The 21,740-nt window shown below is 41.8% G+C and overlaps 1 protein-coding gene across 1 annotated transcript; it reads left to right on the top strand.

Annotated features, from left to right (window-relative positions):
• Window positions 1-5,525: 5,525 nt before the first annotated feature.
• On the top strand, window positions 5,526-9,062 carry LOC136881441 (pro-resilin). Its single transcript, XM_067154153.2, has 2 exons — window positions 5,526-5,592; window positions 8,132-9,062. Exons 1-2 carry the CDS (start codon window positions 5,575-5,577, stop codon window positions 8,651-8,653), a joined length of 540 nt encoding a protein of 179 aa, XP_067010254.2. The 5' UTR covers window positions 5,526-5,574; the 3' UTR covers window positions 8,654-9,062.
• Window positions 9,063-21,740: the final 12,678 nt, after the last annotated feature.

Here is a 21,740-nt window from a genome sequence, read left to right as displayed (position 1 = left end):
CCACGACTTAATTGAAACTGGATGATCCAGGAAGCATCAAGCACTTAGATAAATTTAGATTGCATCTTTTATTGCAGCATTCACTCTATTAAATTTTTTAGAGCTGGGCAGAGTAGCCCAGACAGTAGAACGCTACAATTCTCAGCAAGGACTGGCGGGTCCGATCACAGCTCAAATCGACGGTATTTTAGGATGATTACATACGCCAGCCTCATGTCAGTAGATTTATAGGCACATAAAGGAACTCCCGTGGGAAACATTTCCGGTACCTCGGCGTCGCCGAAAATCGTAAAATTAGTTAGCTGTACATATAATCGATAAAATTAAAATTATTATTATTATTATTATTATTATTATTATTATTATTATTATTATTATTATTATTACCGAGAGATTGGACTGCATGCTATGGGCCACACAGCTGCAATAATAATAATAATAATAATAATAATAATAATAATAATAATAATAATAATAATAATAATAATAATAATAATAATAATAATAATAATAATAATAATAATAATGTTATTTGCTGTACGTCCTACTAACTACGTTTACGGTTTTCGGAGACGCTGAGGTGCCGGAATTTAGTCCCGTAGGAGTTCTTTTACGTGCCAGTAAATCTACCGACACGTGGCTGACTTGTTTGAGCACCGTCCGGCTCCATGGCTAAATGGTTAGCGTGTTGGGCTTTGGTCACAGGCGTCCCGGGTTCGATTCCCAGCAGGGTCTGGAGTTTTAACCATAAACGGTTAATTTTGCTAGCACGGGGACTGGGTGTATGTGTCATCTTCATCATAATTTCATCCTCATCACGACGCGCAAGGTCACGTACAGGTATCAAATCACAAGACCTGCATCTGGCGAGCCGAATTTGTCCTCGGACACTCTTGACACTAAAAGCCATACGACATTTCAATTTCATTTTATTTGAGCACCTTGCCATGTTGGGTCGAATCACACCATCGGCTACCGTGGAGATGGTTTCCCGTGGTTTCCTTTTCCTATTTTTGCACCAGGCGGAGGCTGAGATTGTACCTTAATTAAGGCTATGACTGCTTCCTTCCCTGACCTAGCCCTTTCCTATTCCATCGTCGCATAAATCTCTGAGTTGCGACGTTTAATGCTCTGGCAAATCCCTTTTTATTATTATTATTATTATTATTATTATTATTATTATTATTATTATTATACATACACACATACATTATCATTATAGACTGTTTTGCCTTTCAGCGTTCAGTCTGCAAGCCTCTGTGAATTTACTAAACGTCGCCACATTCCTCTATTTGCAATTAGTACTATGGCCTCATTTAGTTCTTTACCTCATATCTTTAAATCGTTAGAAACTCAGTCTAACCATCGTCGTCTTGGTCTCCCTCTACTTCTCTTACCCTCCATAACAGAATCCATTATTCTCCTAGGTAACCTATCCTCCTCCATTCGCCTCACATGACCCCACCACCGATGCCGGTTTAAGCGTACAGCTTCATCCATCGACTTCTTCCTAAATTAGCCTTTATCTCCTCATTCCGAGTACTCTCCTGCCATTGTTCCCACCTGTTTGTACTAGCAACAATTCTCGCTACTTTCATGTCTTTTACTTCTAAGATATCCTGAGTCCACCCAGCTTTCGCTCCCGTAAAGCAAAGTTGGTCTGAAAACAGACCAATGTAAAGATAGTTTCGTCTGGAAGCTGACTTCCTTCTTACAGAATACTGTTGATCGCAACTGCGAGCTCACTGCATTAGCTTTACTACACTTTGATTCAATCTCATTTATTATATTACCATCCTGGGAGAACATACAACCTAAATACTTGAATTTTACGAACTGTTCTAGCTTTGTATCACCAATCGGACATTCAATTCTGTTGAATTTCTTACCTACTGACATCAACTTAGTCTTCCAAAGGCTAATTTCATATCATACTCATTGCACCTATTTTCATGTTCCAAGATATTAGACTGCAGGCTTTCGGCACAATCTGCCATTAAGACCAAGTCGTCAGCATAGGCCAGACTGCTTACTGCGTTTCCACCTAACTAAATCCCTCCCTGCCATTTTATACCTGTCATCAGATGATCCATGTAAACTACGAACAGCAAAGGTGAAACATTACAGCCTTGTCTAACCCCTGTAAGTACCCTGAAACAAGAACTCATTCTACCATCAATTCTCACTGAAGCCCAATTGTCAACATAAATGCCTGTGATTGATTTTAATAATCTACCTTTAATTCATTAGTCCCCCAGTATGGCGAACATCTTTTACCTCGGTACCCTGTCATATACTTTCTCTAGCTCTACGAAACAAACTGCCTATTCCTCTCGTATCATTTTTCAATTACCTGGCGCATACTGAAAATCTGATCCTGACAGCTTCTCTGTGGTCTGAAACCACACTGGCTTTCATCCATCTTCCTCTCAACGATTGATCGCACCCTCCTTTCCAAGATGCCAGTATTGTTGTTATTATTATTATTATTATTATTATTATTATTATTATTATTGCTGCCTAACAAAGGTGGCAAAGGCGTGCTTTTTCACCCGGAAATACATGGGTTCGATTCCCATCAGAAAGTCGAAAAATGTAATAAACGAGATTTCCAGTTCTAGAGGTGCACATGGCCCAGAGGTTCACTCATCCTACACAAAAAATGAGTACCAGGTTCATTCCTTGGGGGCGGGAGCAAAAGCGGCCGGACTAACTGCTAACCATTCTATCCCACAAAGTAGTGAGGTTAAGGATATTGGAAACGCTTTACCTTCCACCCCTCCAAGGGCCTTCAAGCCTGTATGGAGACAGCCTTTATTATTATTATTATTATTATTATTATTATTATTATTATTATTATTATCCGACTCGTTGGATGAATGATCAGCGTACTGCCCTTCGGTTCAGAGGGTCCCGGGTTCAATTCCTGACCGGGTCAGGGATTTTAACCTTCATTGGTTAATTCGAATGGCCCGGGGACGGGGTGTTTGTGCTGTCCCCAACATCCCTGCAACTCACACACCACACATAACACTAACCTCCACCACAATAACACGCAGTTACCTACACATGGCAGATGCCGCCCACCCTCATCGGAGGGTCTGCCTTACAAGGGCTGCACTCGGCTAGAAATAGCCACACGAAATTAAATTATATTATTATTATTATTATTATTATTATTATTATTATTATTATTATTATTATTATTATTATTATTATTATTATTATTCAACGTCTTACATTGTTCTTACTATTCATAGTGTAAGAAAATCAAATTAATGTTACATTATTAATGACGTAGAACTGTTTGTGCATGTGAATTGCTATGGCACGTTTAAAAGTTTGGTTAACTCCGTATTAATTGTCTTGATCCCATTTAACACACCGCGTGTATCTTGGAAGGTATATGTACGGTACTAGTCTCGTACATACCATAAATACAACCTCAAAATGTCAGAGGTAATTTTATCAAAGATGAAACGTAATTTTTCGGTAAATGCCAACTTCGAAGATATCATCTTTAAGTTATATCATTGCACCATTTGCTCTCCAAAAATTAAAAGTACTGCTACCGGGCGAGTTGGCCGTGCGCGTAGAGGCGCGCGGCTGTGAGCTTGCATCCGGGAGATCGTGGGTTCGAGCCCCAATGCCGGCAGCCCTGAAAATGGTTTTCCGTGGTTTCCCATTTTCACACCAGGCAAATGCTGGGGCTGTACCTTAATTAAGGCCACGGCCGCTTCCTTCCAACTCCTAGGTCTTTCCCATCCCATCGTCGCCATAAGACCTATCTGTGTCGGTGCGACGTAAAGCAAAAAAAAAAGTACTGCTAATGCTTTCCTTAAAATATTCAAAAGTAGGAATGATCTAGTTACAGAAGATCACTTTCTAACCGCCATACCTTACAATACGATAGACCATGGCTGTGTCGTAAGTACTAACTTTGAGGGAGACTGCTCCTTTCCTCAGCTGACCTAACTTCTTTAGCGTATCCACTTTCCGAAAGCATCGCTATACCTAACAATAACTATAGTAGATTTATCACGATGTAATATTTTCTCAATAATTTACGAAAACACTTCGCGTTTCTTCAGGAAGAAAGTCTGAAGAAATAAGTCGTTTAAAGTATACAATCCATCACGCATAGACTCTGCCTACTTAAGCAATTCTTTGGAACCGGGCGAGTTGAGCCTGCGGTTAGGAGCGCGCAGCTGTGAGCTTGCATCTGGGAGATAGTGTATTCGAATCCCACCGTCGCCAGCCCTGAAGATGGTTTTCGCATGTTTCCCATTTTCACACCAGGCTGTACCTTAATTAAGGCCACGGCCACTTCTTTCCCACTCCTAAGCCTTTTCTATCCCATCGTCGCCATAAGACGTATCTGATGGTAATTGCAATGATGATTTAACAATATTTTGCGAAAACATCTCTTGGTTGTTCAGGAAGGAAATCTGAAGTAATCAGTCGTTTGAAGCGAATAATCCACTGCGGCTAGCTCCTGCCTATGTACAGCAACTTCTTCAGCGTACACATTTCTATTTGAAATAATAAATACAACGATACATTAAATTATCATCACGTAACACCTTCTCAAGACTTTACGAAAACACCTCTTGATTGTTCAGAAAAGAGATCTAAAGAAATTAGATGCTTGAAAAGTGTGTAATCTACGGTACCTATCCCCTGTCTACCTAAATTCTTCAGCGTAGATTTTTTTATCTGAAATCATTAAATTCCTATGCCTGATAATAACTACAATTATATATACATTAGAATCTTCTCATGACCACGAAAACATCTCTTGGTTGTTCAGCAACTAAAATCTGAAGAAACCCGTCGTTTGAAATGAATAAATCAGTGCACCTAGCTTCTGCCTACCTAATTTAATCAGCGTAGTTATTTTTTCTGAAATCATTAAAGTCTGTAGTGACTAAAATGACGTATTAATTTATCTTCCTGTAACATTTAACCAGTACTTTATGAAAACACCTCTGAATTGTTCAGGAAAAAAATCTGAAGTTCAGTCGCTTGAAGTGTATAATCCACCGATAGAAACCGCACTGAGAATTAGCAGAAAGAACAGAGATGGCACCTGTCGTATTGGCAGGTGAAGATCGAACACACTACTGTCTGACCACCTGCACAACACTGTGTCCTTGGGCTGCCTTGTGCTGAGTTTCGAGCCGTGACCTTTGTGGCGTGCGAGCCACAAGTTGCGCCGCAGTGCAGCTATCTACTCTCATCGCATATGGAGAGAAGTCTCCTACTTTCCATGCACACGAGTTCCACTTTTTCTTTCAGTCTTTCCCCTTCCCTCCCACCTCGTTTTTTTCCTTTCTACAGCGTCTTTCTCACTCGCTGCTAGTAAGTTCGGAGTAGGAAACGAACACCAACCCCCCACTCTCCGCCATCTCTCCCCTCAATAGTTAACTCTTTTCAAACTCTTAGTGCACACATTTCCCTTAGCCTGACGTCACACAAACAGATTCTGATATAAAAGGCCAGTGAGGAATCCAGAAAGCATCAGTTGGACTCTCAACTTCCCATAGCATCCATCAGGAGCTACCCCCAAGCGTCATGAACACCTTTACACTGGTAAGGATATTAAGTGTGGATTTTCAACGGTGTTGTAACATTTTGACATAAAACAGTGAACAGTGTCAGGCGCTAGATACAGTTCGGTACTGACAGTTTTCGGGGATAAGGAACACGTCCGAAAGATCTGCGTTGGAATCTGAAGAATAGTGCGCGTTCAGATATTATGTAAGATATTACTGGGCACTTTTCGTGAGGATATTTTAGTTTTCTTGTCAGATAACATAGCATGCATATTATTTTCCAGGTGACTAAGTATTTCAGAATTCAAAATGAATTTTCTTTCAAAATATCACTTCGTACACTTTAAAATAATTTATTTTTGAATATTGAAGAAGTATTTTGAAGAAGTCCAAATCTTGTTCAGTTTCTTCTAGGATCGATAATATTTCTCACGCAGTCAACTTGCTAAACAGGACTTAGGTTTTAATAATAATGTTATTGGTATTACATCCAATCTACTGTTCTTTAAGGTTTTACGGAGACGCTGAGGGGGCCGAAATATTGTCCCGCAGGAGTTCTTTTCCGTGTCGATAAATCTACCTACATAAGGCTGACGTATCTAACTGATTCAGATCTCAGAATATCAGCTCTCAACCATTTCTGGAATTATTACAAATATGTGAAATATTTTCTGTTGAATTATTTAAAATCTCGCTCATTTTCTCTAGAAGCAGAGAGATGTTAATTTTACGTTCTCTTTCTTCAACCTGCCTTAATGATCATCGATTTTATTTCTTAACCACGGTGTACATTTATAAACAAAAACTTTACCATTCATTCTGCGATTGTACATTCAATATCGTTCGATCTGGAACAGTCCGGCAGAGAAGATGAGACAAAGATCATAATATTTCCGAAATGAAGTTTCCAGTCATTTGTTAAGGGAGTGTGTTACAGAATACATTGCATGTCCCGAGGAATAGGAGAAACTTACGACAAAGTAGTATGTCTTATCTCAGAGTTTTTTTTTTTGCTAGGGGCTTTACGTCGCACCGACACAGATAGGTCTTATGGCGACGATGGGATAAGAAAGGCCTAGGAGTTGGAAGGAAGCGGCCGTGGCCTTAATTAAGGTGCAGCCCCAGCATTTGCCTGGTGTGAAAATGGGAAACCACGGAAAACCATTTTCAGGGCTGCCGATAGTGGGATTCGAACCTACTATCTCCCGGATGCAAGCTCACAGCCGCGCGCCTCTACGCGCACGGCCAACTCGCCCGGTCTTATCTCAGATTATCTTAAACTTTCTCTATACTCAATAAATGGGAACGTGTAATGATAATTCCGCCTTTCCACCTGGCATAGTCACGATATCAAACTATAACAATAGAAAATATTTACGTGCAGTGGTAAACGAGATATTTATGCTCAGGATCTGGTAAGTAGGAAATCGTGGTTCGCACAAGAACTAGATATTATGTTCTAACTTAAAACGAGGTAATTATATTATTGTACGAAGTCTGAAATCGCTGTTTGTTAAGCTTTCCGATTAGCATACACATAAATGCAGTTTTCAAAGTAAAATCTCACGGTCAATATGATTCTCAAGACAAGTTTCAATTTTAGACTTATACACTGTCATCAGAAGAACAAAAATTAAGTAAAGAAAATAATATTCCTTGCGTGAAATTAGGAGCTACTTACAGGCAATTTCATAAAATTTTCTTATATAAGGGACAATTCAATGGTTCTTAGCAATGAATTCATTTCAATATAATAATAATTGTGAGTTATCAGTAAACTTCAGATTCTCTAGCATTTCTCAGGCATCCAAGGCGTCCGTGGTTCGAAAAACGGTCAATGCATGTTGAATTTTGAGAATGAAAAGTCATCTCGCTGTGATTTGGCATTCTGATAAGAGAGTAGGACCCGTAGCTCAAGATGAGTGTATTTTAACTAGTATAAGAATCCAAGTTTGCTTTTGGCAGTTTCTGAACGCTACAGAAGCAATTTGATATCCACCGGATCAGAGCCACAGTATTCATTCTTGATCATCTACAGCAAAGAAAAACACTGTCCGTTAGCTAAAAATTCCGTCTGACGTAGCCAGGTCTCCCTAGGGAATATATTCACGTCAGGTGGTCGTTCTGGAATTAGATAAATCTTAGATTATTGCAAAGCGTTTATTTAGTTTTAGTCCATAGCAGCAGAAGAGGAAATCTCCGCTGATCAGCTGCTTGCTGTTGGAAAAAATAAATTTCAAATCATTATCATCAGCATCATTATCATGGTTAGGGCCCAGATTATCAGGCTGTAATAGGTTGCAAGGAGCAAGTATCATCTAGCCCTCTCAATGGACATGCAATACGTTTGGCATAAATATAAGGGATACGGTCCATTAGAAGCCGTACAATTTATGCAGCTTTCCGTACTTAACCATAGAATGGGCTAGACTATACTTCCTACTTCAGGAAGTTTACAGCCTAAAAATCCGGACTCTAATTACCATCATCATCATCATCATCATCATCATCTCAGTCGGAAACCCTTCCGTGGAATTCTACTTTGCCATTGCTGAAAGGTGTTTTTCTTGTTACAGTGCCTGGTGGTCGTCCTGGCAGTGTCTGCCTATGCCGAACCCCCCAGTGGATACAGCTATGCCCGTCCCAGCGGAGGCGGTGGAGGAGGATACATTGGAGGAGGTGGTAACTTCCTTGGGGGCGGTGGTGGCGGCGGCGGCGGTGGTTACATCCAGGAAAGCGTCGGCTACTCCACCAGCGAGGGCGCTTCAGTCGACTCCGACCTGCTCAACAAGATCCGCCTGATCCTGCTCCGTGAGGAAGCTAACGCAGCCGCTCGCGGAGGTGGTGGTCATGGAGGTGGAAGCATCTCCTCCAGCTACGGCGTACCTTCCACACAATACGGCGTCCCATCCAGCCAGTACGGTGCACCACAGTACGTGAGCCGCGTAGTGGGTATCGATCTTGAAGGCATCCGACAGGCCATTCAGGTGGCACAGTACAGGCAGACGACTTACGGCGCTGGCGGCTACAACTACCCATCCGGAGGTGGCTCCTACAGCGCCCCCTCCAGCTCGTACGGAGCTCCTTCCTCCTACTAAGCCACAGTAGCCAATGGAGTACGGGAGCTGATCGCTAGGACTGTAGATACCACTTCCTTGTCTCAATCGGACAAGTATCTGGGCGATCAGCTGCCATATTCCCACCAACTGATGATGATGCTCTTCACGTTGAAGAGAAATCCTAGTCTCTGTCTACACAACATCTGAACGGAGACAAAAAGCACAGTCTTTCCTCACTAACATCAAATAAGAGGGAAGAGGAAAAAAAAAAAAAGCATTTTTGGATCAAACGGGTCAGAGAATGTTTATCATTTTTATACATTTATATTATAACGTTCAACAATACTTATTTTTTCTTTGTGTTGTTGTCGCCGTGATTTTTTATACCTGTAAAAAGCTTTTTATAGTAAAACTATAGAAAAAATAAAAAAATACATGAGCCACCGTAGCCACAATCCTATTATTTCAAAAATGTATTCCTGCTTTAGCATAGTTATCCTGTCTCTTCCCTAGTATCGTTACAACCCACAACAGAAATATTTCCCTCCGATACCATAATCACAATCCAAAGAAAAGAAAGTATTCTCTCTAATTACATAAAAAAAGAGTATCATCTCACATCACCGCCCGACGATCCTTGAGCCAGAAAAGAAAGGCAGCAGCAGTTAAAAAAGTGGTACTTGCTATTGCTTAAGAGTTCACGTAAACTACTTTTACTTTCCCATGATGGGTAACGCTCCAACAACCTACATCCTACTCGTCCCCGACATAAAAATGACCAGCCATTCTGCATTTCGAAACTATGTTAGAAAGGAGTTTCTATCCTTTCCCTTTGGCCTGTAGTGACCTGTAGCCAATAAGTACCCGGTCACTGGCATCCACTTAAAGCAAGAAGTGTGTTAGAATAGAAAGGACTCTTGTGACATGTATGTAGGAAACAGCTCATCTCAGAGCCTAAAGCAATCAACTTTCAAATTCATCTTCATTACAAACAAGTAGTGTGATGTGTTAAAGGTTGAGTGGCAGGTAAGTACGCGAAATGCTGAGGTGAAAGTAAAGAAGAAACAGGAAGGTCCACACACATTAAACAGGTTACGCAATATTGCATGTGGCATACTACACAGTGAAGAGTAGGACCGGCTGGTCACTGAATGTGGGTTAATGACAGACAACAACGCAGCCCACAAGTTTTCACTTTTCTCTCCAAGAAGACTTCTTCGTGCCTTGCTCTTTTTCTCCTCATTATTACAATCATGTGAGGGAGAGAGAGTAGATTAGTGGGGAGCAGAGGCGATGGAGGGGACTTGGTTACCAAGGTGATTAACTCATTGACCATTCCTCACCAACACACTAACCTCCTTCACTTCTTGCAAGAATAATAAGAATAAGATGTAAATTGTTGGTGCTGTCAATCAGTGAGCCGTAACTTGTCATTGGCACACTCGCTCACATTCTGTTCCAGACAAGAAACCGTCGTGACCCGTCATTTGCCTCAACTCTTGGCTTCAGGCCACAGTTGGGTTTCTCTTCTACAAGAGGATGCCACTTCCTTCCGCGCTTTTACTTACAGAGTCCAACATAGTCGAAGAACTCGTACTGCGTAGCGGAACACCGATCTGGCAGTCGAATGTTTTTTCAGCAAATAAGCTAAATGGCAAAGAAGACACAATGAATTTCTTTAAAATAAAAATTAATTAAATTGGAATGAGGTGAGATGAATCTGTCGTGTTTGGTTTTCATGACCGGATGCCCTACCTGACGTCAACCTCATCAGAGGAGATAATGAGATGAAATGAATTACATGATATATGATAGTAGGATGGGAGAGGGTGAAACCTGGTGCCAGCACATAATCTACTTCTATCGAAAAGCACCAAGAGGTCTGTTCAAGGCTTAACGTCTCCATCCGACGGACGAATCACCATCAACAGCGTCATATGCCCTCACTCCATATGAGCATTGCGGAGAGGTTTCGCATTTAATCCAGGCTTTTGGCACGCAATCTAGTGATTAGAAAGTGTATACCACCACCTCCCCTACCCTGCCGGCCAACATCCTGATGTGTGGACTTTTTTCGACCAACGGGACTGGAACCGACTAACCACGGTGTCAGACAGTTTATACTTCAACGCCTTAACGATAATGACCACCAGGCGGCCTTGAAAGCTTAACTGCGATACTCACATATATTTTATTTCAACTAAAGTATCAAGAATAGTGTATATCTCAAGAGCCTCCTTAAATAAAATTCCAGGTATACGTCTTTTAAATGCCGACTTTGAATTCTTTCACAGCATTCCTTTAAGTGCTTGGATTGTGACACCGAAGTCCAATGATTATATTCTCTCCGATGTTAATTAACAATTCATTAAAAGTGACAATTTTTTCCCGTGTTAGTTTCCTTTAACTAAAACTTGAGAGAGTCGTGAAAGCAGTGACTGGCTTAGGCTGTTGAAGGTGTTTATCCTTCGATACATTCATTAATAGAGAGTAACCGTATTTTTTCCTAAACAGAAAAAGCACTAGCTTTCCGTCTGTGTGGAAGCTTCTCCCAGCCCACTGTAGGCGTTCTCCATCTGGCATGTACTTTAATTGATGGATATCAGTCATATTGAGATCTCCAGCCGTTTCTCTGGTTTTAGTAAAAAAAAAGGATTTGAGATTAGCTTTTTCTTTCAAAAATTAAGTTCCCCGAAGGAAATCATAATTAAATAATAATAATAATCGTATGGCCTCAGCTACCGTGTGCAGACATTTCAATTTGACGCCATTTGGCTATCTGCTCGTCAATTTCGACGTTCCTACTCTAAGCCCACTAGATGGCAAACCGAGTAAACCGAAACTGTCTTGGGCGTCTATGGCTGAGATTTAATCAGTTTGTCGGGTAAACACCAAATGTGTCCCCAGAGATCTTTTACATGCCGACATCGTACGACATGGAGTGTCGAATGGACTTTTTTCCGCCCTTCAAAAATTTGACTACCTCTGCCGTGTTTGAACCCGCTACCTTGGGATCCGGAGGCCGACACTCTACCACTGATCCACAGAGGCAGCATAATTTAATTTCATCGATAGCAAATGTAGAAAACATTTAAGCTCTTTAAGCTTTTTCAATCGTAAAATTACCAGCGTTTCGCGCCAGTGTAGCAGTGGGCTCATCAGTTGGATTGCTGCACCTTTCCATGACGCTGGCGGCTAGTGCGTCCTTGAGACACCACTGCAAGCCTCTTATGTAGGACATGCAGTCCAGCTTTTACTAATTCATGAAAAATGTGAAATCAACTTTTCTGACATTATTAGGCTATTTTGGCCTCGCTTGACGGATTCTAACAATATGGTGAAAAAGGGCATTGGTAGCCGGCTTCAAATAATGTTCCAAAGTTACATGAATGTTGTCCAAAAACAAATCATCATCATCATCATCATCATCATCTGTTTACCCTCCAGGTTCGGTTTTCCCCTCGGACTTAGCGAGGGATCCCACCTCTACCGCCTCAAGGGCAGTGTCCTGGAGCTTCAGACTCTTGGTCGGGGGATACAACTGGGGAGTATGACCAGTACCTCGCCCAGGCGGCCTCACCTGCTATGCTGAACAGGGGCCTTGTGGAGGGATGGGAAGAGTGGAAGGAATAGGCAAGGAAGAGGGAAGGAAGCGGCCGTGGCCTTAAGTTAGGTACCATCCCGGCATTCACCTGGAGGAGAAGTGGGAAACCACGGAAAAACACTTCCAGGATGGCTGAGGTGGGAATCGAACCCACCTCTACTCAGTTGACCTCCAGAGGCTGAGTAGACCCCGTTCCAGCCCTCGTACCACTTTTCAAATTTCGTGGCAGAGCCGGGAATCGAACCCGGGCCTCCGGGGGTGGCAACTAATCACGCTAACCACTACACCACAGAGGCGGACCCAAAAACAAATCACGTGCTCTTAACTGGAGAAAACATAGTTGACACATGAGAAGTTTTTATTTTTTATTTTTTTATTTTATCAGGTTACTGTCCAGTGTTGATTTCTCCTCCGGACTCAGCGAGAGATCCCACCTCTACCGTCTCAAGTAGGCTACAGTGTCCTGGAGCGTGAGATATTTGGTCGAAGATACAAATGGGGAGGAGTACCTGGCACAGGTGGGCTCACCTACTACGTTGAACAGGATCCTTGTAGGGGAAGGGATGACTGAAGGGATAGACAAGGAAGATGGAAAGAAGCGGACGTGACTTTAAGTTAGTTACCATCCCAGTATTTGCCTGGAGAAGTGGGAAAGCACAGAAAAAACTTCGAGGATCTCAGAGGTGGGAATCGAAGCCCGTCTACTCATTTGACCTCCCGAGGCTAAGTAGACCCGGTTCCAATCTTCGTACCACATTTCAATTTTCGTGGCAGAGCCGGGAATCGAATCCGGGTCTCCGGAGAGATGGCAGCTAATCACACTAAACACTACACCACAAAGGTGGGCAATGTATTTATACTACATGCATTCTCTGGCACATAGGCGCATTTGCTCAGTGATGCATGTGAAGCAGACGTGATATTTTAAATTTATTTTTAACCAATGGTTCATGGTATGAATTCCTGTAGTCACGCCATAGTTCGTGGACCATGCACACTAATAAGTGGTCCTGAGAGCCGGGATATCAGCTGCTATGGAATATGAGATACGAATGGACATCTCGGATACGTTCTGAGTCGTGGTCTTTTTTGTGATCAGGCGGTTAGGATTATACAATCCACTGCTGGTTACTAAACCGTTATAGGAGAGGTCCTCAATAGATCTGCGAGTCAGTAAGGCTTGCATCCTACTTCACAGAAATTTGCGGAGCACGCTGACAATGTTTCAAGAAAGGCTCAGACTTACGGGAGTGATGGAGTCCCATTTCCATTTGACAGGCCTATAACTTGGCGATCGAAAAAGAATTCGATGGGGCGCTATCAATATGGCAAGACTCAGCTTTTAATTATTCAAAGGGTAAGAAGTGTGGAATCAAACGAGGTCACTGACCTAGTTGCAAATAGTGGACTGTGCAGGCACTTAACTAATTCACAGAGGCAAGCAGACTGAACACTTAAAGGAATAAAAGTACAAATTATATGGATGCATGTATGAATGTTTGTTTTTACCACATCTCATTTTCGTCCACGGAAAATCATGAGTTATAAGCAATGGCGAAGTACATTTTTGCTAGGGGCTTTACGTCGCACCGACACAGATAGGTCTTATGGCGACGATGGGATAGGAAAGGCCTAGGAGTTGGAAGGAAGCGGCCGTGGCCTTAATTAAGGTACAGCCCCGGCATTTGCCTGGTGTGAAAATGGGAAACCACGGAAAACCATCTTCAGGGCTGCCGATAGTGGGATTCGAACCTACTATCTCCCGGATGCAAGCTCACAGCCGCGCGCCTCTACGCGCACGGCCAACTCGCCCGGTGGCGAAGTACAAAGGCAACGTCAATATATATATACAATCCCTAGTCAGTCTATTATCCACAGTATTAGTGAGAAAATAAGAGCCTTTAAAGAACTGAAACTGGTCCCAGTTACATATTATGATGTCTTTTTAACAAGAAAAATGCCATGAACCTCTCATGAGCGCGACATTTGTACTTTTTAAAGAAAAATACGTTTCCTTCAGCGAAGTATCAGTCTCACATTCATCATGATGGCAGCCACATCTATCGGCATGAGTTCAAACCACCGGTTCAAACCACCGCCGTCTCCGTTCAAACTATACATCCTGACACGGCCGACTTGATGCGCCGCTCTAGCTAGCTCCAGTGCAGCGAGGGATCCAGTCGGCCGTGATCCTGACTTATATTGCCTTCCACAGAGATAATGATAAAAAGGGAAAGACTGAATCTGGCACCAGATATAGATTACAAGAACAGTGCAATTACGACCACCATATTTGAACTATTAAGTGATAAATATTATTTTCCAGTGAGGCGAATGGATCATTTTCACTATTCTGGCGTGTTCAACCACGTTTTCTCTATCAATAACGAGATAAAAACCCATCTACTGAGTTTAGGAAGTGACTTCTATCACATTTTTATCGTGGTTGCTTCGTTGTAGAAGTTTCCATGGTAGAGATATGATTCGGGTGAGATGGAATTTCGTATGATTGCCTCTCAATAAAAAGTCTTTCATTCAGCGAGGTGAGATTGTCATTTTGCTGCATGTAATGGTATTAACATCATCTATTGGCGTAAAACTTAACCAAATCCTACTGCCTGGGCTCAATCAATCAATCAATCAATCAATCAATCAATCAATCAATCAATCAATCAATCAATCAATCAATCAATCAATCAGTGGCAGATTCTTATCTGTTGTTTGTCCGACTCGTTGGCTGAATGGTCAGCGTAGTGATCTCCGGTTCAGAGGGTCCTGGATTAGCAGCATGGTCGGGGATTTTAACCTTCATTGGTTAATTCCAGTGGCCCGGAGGCTGCGTGCTTGTGCTGTCCCCAATATCCCTGCAACCCACACACCACATATAATACTATCCTCCACCACAATAACACGCAGTTACCTACACATGACAGATGCCGCCCACCCGCATCGGAGGGTCTGCCTTACGAGAGCTACACTCGGCTAGAAACAGCCACATGAAATATTATTATTATTATTATTATTATTATTATTATTATTATTATTATTATTATTATTATTATTATTATCTGTTGTTTACCTAGTCTTTTCTTAAATAATTGTAAAGAATTTAGAAATGTATCGAACATCCCTCTTGGTAAATTATTCCAATCCCTAACTCCTCTTCCTATAAACGAATATTTGGCCCGAATAGTCCTCTTGAATTCCAACTTTATCTTCATATTATGATATTTCCTACCATTAAAAACACCATTCAAACGTATTTACCTAATGATGACACCCCACGCCATCTCTCCACTGACAGCTCGGAACATACCACTTAGTCGAGGAGCTCGTCTCCTTTCTCCCAAGTCTTCCCAGCCCAAACCTCGCAACATTTTCGTAACGCTACTCTTTTGTCTGCAATCACCCAGAACAAAGGGAGCTGCTTTTCTTTGGACTTTTTGCATTTCTCGAATCAAGTAATCCTGGTGAGAGTCCCATACACTGGAACCATAATCTAGTTGGGGTGATACCAGAGACTTACATTCCCTCTCCTTTACATCTTTACTACAACCCCCAAATACCGTCATAACCATGTGCAGAGATCTGTACCTTTTCAATCCCGTTTGTGTGATTACCCCAATAAGCTGTTTTTGCACCAATTGTTCATTATATGACAATTTTAAGAAAGTCTCTTCATTGTTCTTTCCAACCAGGGAAAGATCATCTAAAAAAGCCAGACGTCGTCTGATGTTAGTGTTGTATTTATTATTATTATTATTAGTAGTAGTAGTAGTAGTATACCGGGCGAGTTGACCGTGCGGTTATGGACGCGCAACTGTGAGCTTGCACCCGGGTGATAGTTGGATCGAACCCCACTCTCGGCAACACTGAAAATGGTTTTCCGTGGTTTCCCATTTTCACACCAGGCAAATGTTGGAGCTGTTCCTTAAGTAAGGCCATGGCCGCTTTCTTCCCAATCCTGGGCCTTTCTTATCCCATCGTCGCCATCGTCGGTGCGACGTAAAACAAGTAGCAAAAATGTTATTATTATTATTATTATTATTATTATTATTATTATTATTATTATTATTATTATTATTATTATTGTGATTATTATTTATATATTATCTTAATCCGTTTACTCTCCAGGGTTGGTTTCTCCTCCAGAACCTGCCGCCTCAAGGGCATGAAATATTTGGTTGGGTTACAACTGGGGAGGAGGCCTAGTACCTCGGCCAGATGGCCTCACCTGCTATGCTGAACAAGGGCTTTGTGGGGATGGGAAGATTGGAAGGGATAGGCAAGGATGAAGGAAGGAAGCGCCTGTGGCCTTAAGTTAGATACCATCCTGGCATTTGCCTGGACGTCAAGTGGGAAACCACGGAAAACCACTTCGAAAATGGCTGAGGTGGGAATCGAACAATCCCCTACTCAGTTGACCTCCCGAGGCTGAGTGGACCCCGTTCTAGCCCTCGTACCACCTTTCAAATTTTCGTGGCAGATGTGGGAATCGAACTCGGACTTACGGGGGTGGCAACTAATTATACTAACCACTACACCACAGAGACGGATTTTATATTATTATTATTATTATTATTATTATTATTATTATTATTATTATTATTATTATTATTATTATTATTATTATTATTATTATTATTATTATTATTATTCCAGGTATTCTGTGGAACGCAAAGGTGAAAGAAGGTGCGGGTTGGAATGGGTCTACCTACGATAGTCAAAGATGAATTTAAATCTTTAAAATAAAGTTTATATTTCTTTTCAGATGTTAAATTTTAACAAAACTATTCACTTGGTGAAAGAACAATATTTCCGGTACATAGTTAGTTTGGTACAAAATCAATAAACAGAAAAACCAAGAATTGAGCTTCAAGCTCATAATTTACAAAGGTCCCAACATCACTAATGTTGCGTTTACAGTACCGGTCAAATGTTTAGGACCACATAAAGAAATCACGAAATGTCATCTAGAACCTAAAATTGTGCCACTAAACCTCTGTAATTTTCTTTCTGATATCTCACATCTAATAGGATATATGTCGCCTAATTTCATTGAATTAGTTGAAGTACTGTAGAAGTTATGAATTTTTAACTCTTGGAAGGTCATAACAAAAAATCAATTTTTTTGTAATATAATGTACTGAATTCTCTAATTGGTTGCAAGTATCACCAACAAGATTTTTCTATAGACTTAGGAATTGGTGGGGGCCATTTTAGAATAAATATAAAAATTCCGAAAATATGCGGCACAGGTTTTTTTCGTGTTTTCTTTTCTTTTGAACCAGGGCCAAAATTGTTGATTTTTCTTTGCCTTTTTCATGTATGGCCCAAGGTCTCAGTGTGAGCTATCGGCGTCAAACTTATCTGCCCTGATAGTTTCATTTGCACTCTGTGGATGGCATCCAAGAATACGTTTCTGATGCCTTAGTTCACACTGAGACCTATGACAAGAACAACGAAAAATTGACTATTTTAGCACTGGTTTGAAAAAAAAGTAAACCCACAAAAATGGGTGCCGCTTTTTTTCGGAATTTTCATATTTATACTAAAATGCCCCCTAACTATTGCTAAGTCTCTACAAGAATCTTGGCGGTGATACTTGAAACCAATTAGAGGATACAGTACATAATGTTTCCAAAAGTGTTGCCTTTCTGATGTGACCTTATAACATTTAAAATTGTATAACTTATACAATACTTGGCGTAAATCACTGAAATCAGGCGATGTATATCATATTAGATGCAAAAGCTCAGGAAAAACGATACAGAGGTCTAGTAGCAAAACTGTAGGTTCTAGATGGAACTTCATGATTTTTCAATGTGGTCCTAAACTTTTGACCGGTACTGTAGTTAGGTAGACAAGGAGAGAAATCTTCCAAAATACAATTTTCAAGAACACTTTGCTCCAACGGTTACAAGTTACGGCCTTCCACAGGCACCACTCAGTATTACACAAATATCTAGTACATTACAAGGAAAGAGCTTACATGCTCTGCAAATTCTACCAAGGAGACTGTGCTCCGAAACACTAACGGCCTACTCAAGGCAACTTTTACCTTTTCCCTTTGCACAATAAACTTTACAATTTCTGGCCTCTCTAGGCCCAATCTACATTTGATAAGACTGTATCATTTGGATTTAAGAAACAATACAGGGTTACCGAGTACCCACACTGCCAGGCCTTCGTAAAAAAGAACAGGTTAAATTACTGGCCCAAACTCAAAAATGTATGGAGACGTACACTTGCGCTCCTTGAAATCAAAGGTTAAACCCCTTGGGGCCCGAGGATGCAGAGGCTAATCCCAAACTACTGAGGTGACTAGATGGACAAGTTAATTTACAATTTACAAGTGAAAAACAGTCACAAAATCGTAGTCACCTCAAGATTAATTGAAGGGGAATTCGAGAGGGTAACGCACTCTCTATCCCCGGTTTACAGTTAAGTACTTCTGACTTACTTGAACTATTACATGAGCAGAAAGAAAGGTTTATATTTTGGAAAATTTTCGGTTACATTACTTAAGATAGGGAACCTTCACCTCGGGTCGGCTTGCGGAGATAACTACAAAGATAGAAAAAAGGTAGCCATTACCTTAGCTGATGTTCTGCCTGCCGAAGAAGGAGGCCCCACCTCCTCTCTTAACACACACACTCAATAATGCGACGATCAATAAGACAAGTTAGCTCGAAAAGGCGTCAGCTTTTCTACCCGAGAGGAAGGTTCGAGACGGCTCTGAACTAAATCCGGACACACCCTCTCATTTTTATTGGACAGCCGGAAAAGTTACTAGAAGCCTTTGATTGGCTGAAAAATAAATACACGAATTTTCCCATTGGTTAAAATCCCAAGTTGGCGGGATAAGTAAGAAGCGTTGCAAACCTTGAAGTGTAAAAAATAAGGAAAGTCAATTCATTTCAGAAAACTCATGAACACAAAATTTCATCAAATTTCTAGTTATTCCACTTTGCACCGGAGTACATGGCATCAGTTCTTAAGTAGAGACATCTATGGAGAAAAGTCCACACTTCTTGAAATAGTTATTCCAAACCGTTGCCTACGTTACAATACAAGGCCTGGAAATAAGAGCCCGTAAAACGCTATCGAAGGGGTCACACTGAAGTTCAGTGCCGGGCCGCTAGTGTCGCTTTCTTGCCCCCTGTCTACCAGGTTCGCGCCTTTAAACGTGTTTATTAACTGAGTTGGTTGTGAATGTATTATGCATTCGTCTGATGTTAAGCATTCGCAGTTCCAGTCATGGTTTATTCACGAGAAATTAAAGGTAGTGGAATTTCGTTTCACAAGTTTCCAGTGAATGTTCAATGTTCGAAACATTATACAGAGGAAGTATTACGCATGAGATACGACTTCCACCTGATGAAATTAGGTTCCTAAGTTTTGATCCGAGTTACGTCATAAGAATCGGGCGATCCCAAAATTTGTATTTTATTTCCCTCCCCGGAACAATCTCTTGTTTGAAAAGTATGAAGGTGGTTTGTCCCGAGAGCATTAAATACAGTTTAAAATAAATCATTTGTTTTATGGAGCATTTTATGAAATGATGATGTCTGCAACACCTCACGTGGGACATATTCCAGGAATGAGAACAAACGAGCATCTTTTAGTACTGAAGATGAACGCCTCAGTTGGTTAATTACTGATTTCCTGTCATATATTAAGGAGCCGTCTCCGTGGTGTAGGGGTAGTGTGCCTGCCTCTTACCCGGAGGACCCGGGTTCGATTCCCGGCCAGGTCAGGGATTTTTACTTGGACCTGAGGGCTGGTTCGAGGTCCACTCATCCTATCTGATATGAATTGAGGAGCTATCTGACGGTGAAATGGCGGCCCCCGTCTAGAAAGCCCAGAATAACGGCAGAGAGGATTCGTCGTGTTGACCACGCGCCACCTCGTAATCTGCAGGCCTTCGGGCTGAGCAGCGGTCGCTTGGTAGGCCAAGGCCCTTCAACGGCTGTAGTGCCATGGGGTTTGGTTTTTGGTTTGTCATTATATTAAGAAAATTCAAATGCATTCAGAGAAAATAAAAAAGATTCATGAGGGAAATGTATCAGGCATAGATCTTGACTACCCAATCCACTGTGGCCTGCGTAAAATACCTCATAAGTATACATTTGCATTAAGTATTGACGAGGAACCTAACAAGCGATGACATCGAGCTCTTCTTCAACTACCTAAGACGCCAAGCGGAATACAATGACATTATGGTTCGTGTGGCGAAAGAACAAACAGACTGTAAACGCTGTTTAGAACATATCTCTTCTCCAGCTATTCAAAGTCCATCATTGGGTCTTATTCGTTTTCAAGATCGAGGAGCCCTCAGATACCGAAAATCATCGTCTGTGGCACTTCTGCAGTGGAACGACGGCATTTCTCACCTCCGCTACACAGTACTTGCCCCGAAGAGAGTTACTAAAAAGTGTACGTTTTTTTTTTTTTTCGAAAGACATTTTCAACAGTGAAATTAAGTGCAGAAAGTGTAAACACGACAAACCAGCTGTTTTTCTACAATGAAAATTTCTGAGACCTCTATTAGACAACATTGCTTCGAGCCGCTCAAGTAGAAGAAGGAAAGTTTTGAAACTTCAGTGACATATCCAAGCCAATGCAGCACCGCTCTATAAATAAAGTACTGTCAATACTCGCAAAAACATTCAGCTCTTTTTAAATAGGATATAATTTACTTATTGACATATAAGGCCATGCGAATACAAGGGGGCAAGAACGCGATCCTAGCGGCTGAATGGTGAATTAGGATGCTACCCGTTTCCATGAGTGCATTTCAAGGCCTTGTATTATAGCGTAGGCAACGTTGCAAACTGCGATACACTCCCCCACCCCCACTCCCCACCCCCCTAATAAAAAGAAACCCAGTCAGTTTAGGAAACCTTAAAATAACACATTACTCTATCACTTCAGTAGTGACAGCTGTTGATCAACGCCCCAACTTCCTGCACTAGGTGTTTCAAGTTTTGTATGTTAGATAGCGTTCTTCAAGGCGCTTCATTTAAACGCATGGAGTTGCGGTGTACCTCCCGGTACAATTATTATTATTATCATCATCATCATCATCATCATCTGTTTACCCTCCAGGTTCGGTTTTTCCCTCGGACTTAGCGAGGGATCCCACCTCTACCGCCTCAAGGGCAGTGTCCTGGAGCTTCAGACTCTTGGTCGGGGGATACAACTGGGGGGTATGACCAGTACCTCGCCCAGGCGGCCTCACCTGCTATGCTGAACAGGGGCCTTGTGGAGGGATGGGAAGATTGGAAGGGATAGGCAAGGAAGAGGGAAGGAAGCGGCCGTGGCCTTAAGTTAGGTACCATCCCAGCATTCGCCTGGAGGAGAAGTGGAAAACCACTTCCAGGATGGCTGAGGTGGGAATCGAACCCACCTCTACTCAGTTGACCTCCCGAGGCTGAGTGGACCCCGTTCCAGCCCTCGTACCACTTTTCAAATTTCGTGGCAGAGCCGGGAATCGAACCCGGGCCTCCGGGGGTGGCA

The sequence above is a fragment of the Anabrus simplex genome, chromosome 1 (genome assembly GCF_040414725.1).
Source record: "Anabrus simplex isolate iqAnaSimp1 chromosome 1, ASM4041472v1, whole genome shotgun sequence".
In the NCBI taxonomy this organism is placed as follows: domain Eukaryota; kingdom Metazoa; phylum Arthropoda; class Insecta; order Orthoptera; family Tettigoniidae; genus Anabrus; species Anabrus simplex.
This window is presented reverse-complemented; position numbering and strand designations above follow the sequence as displayed.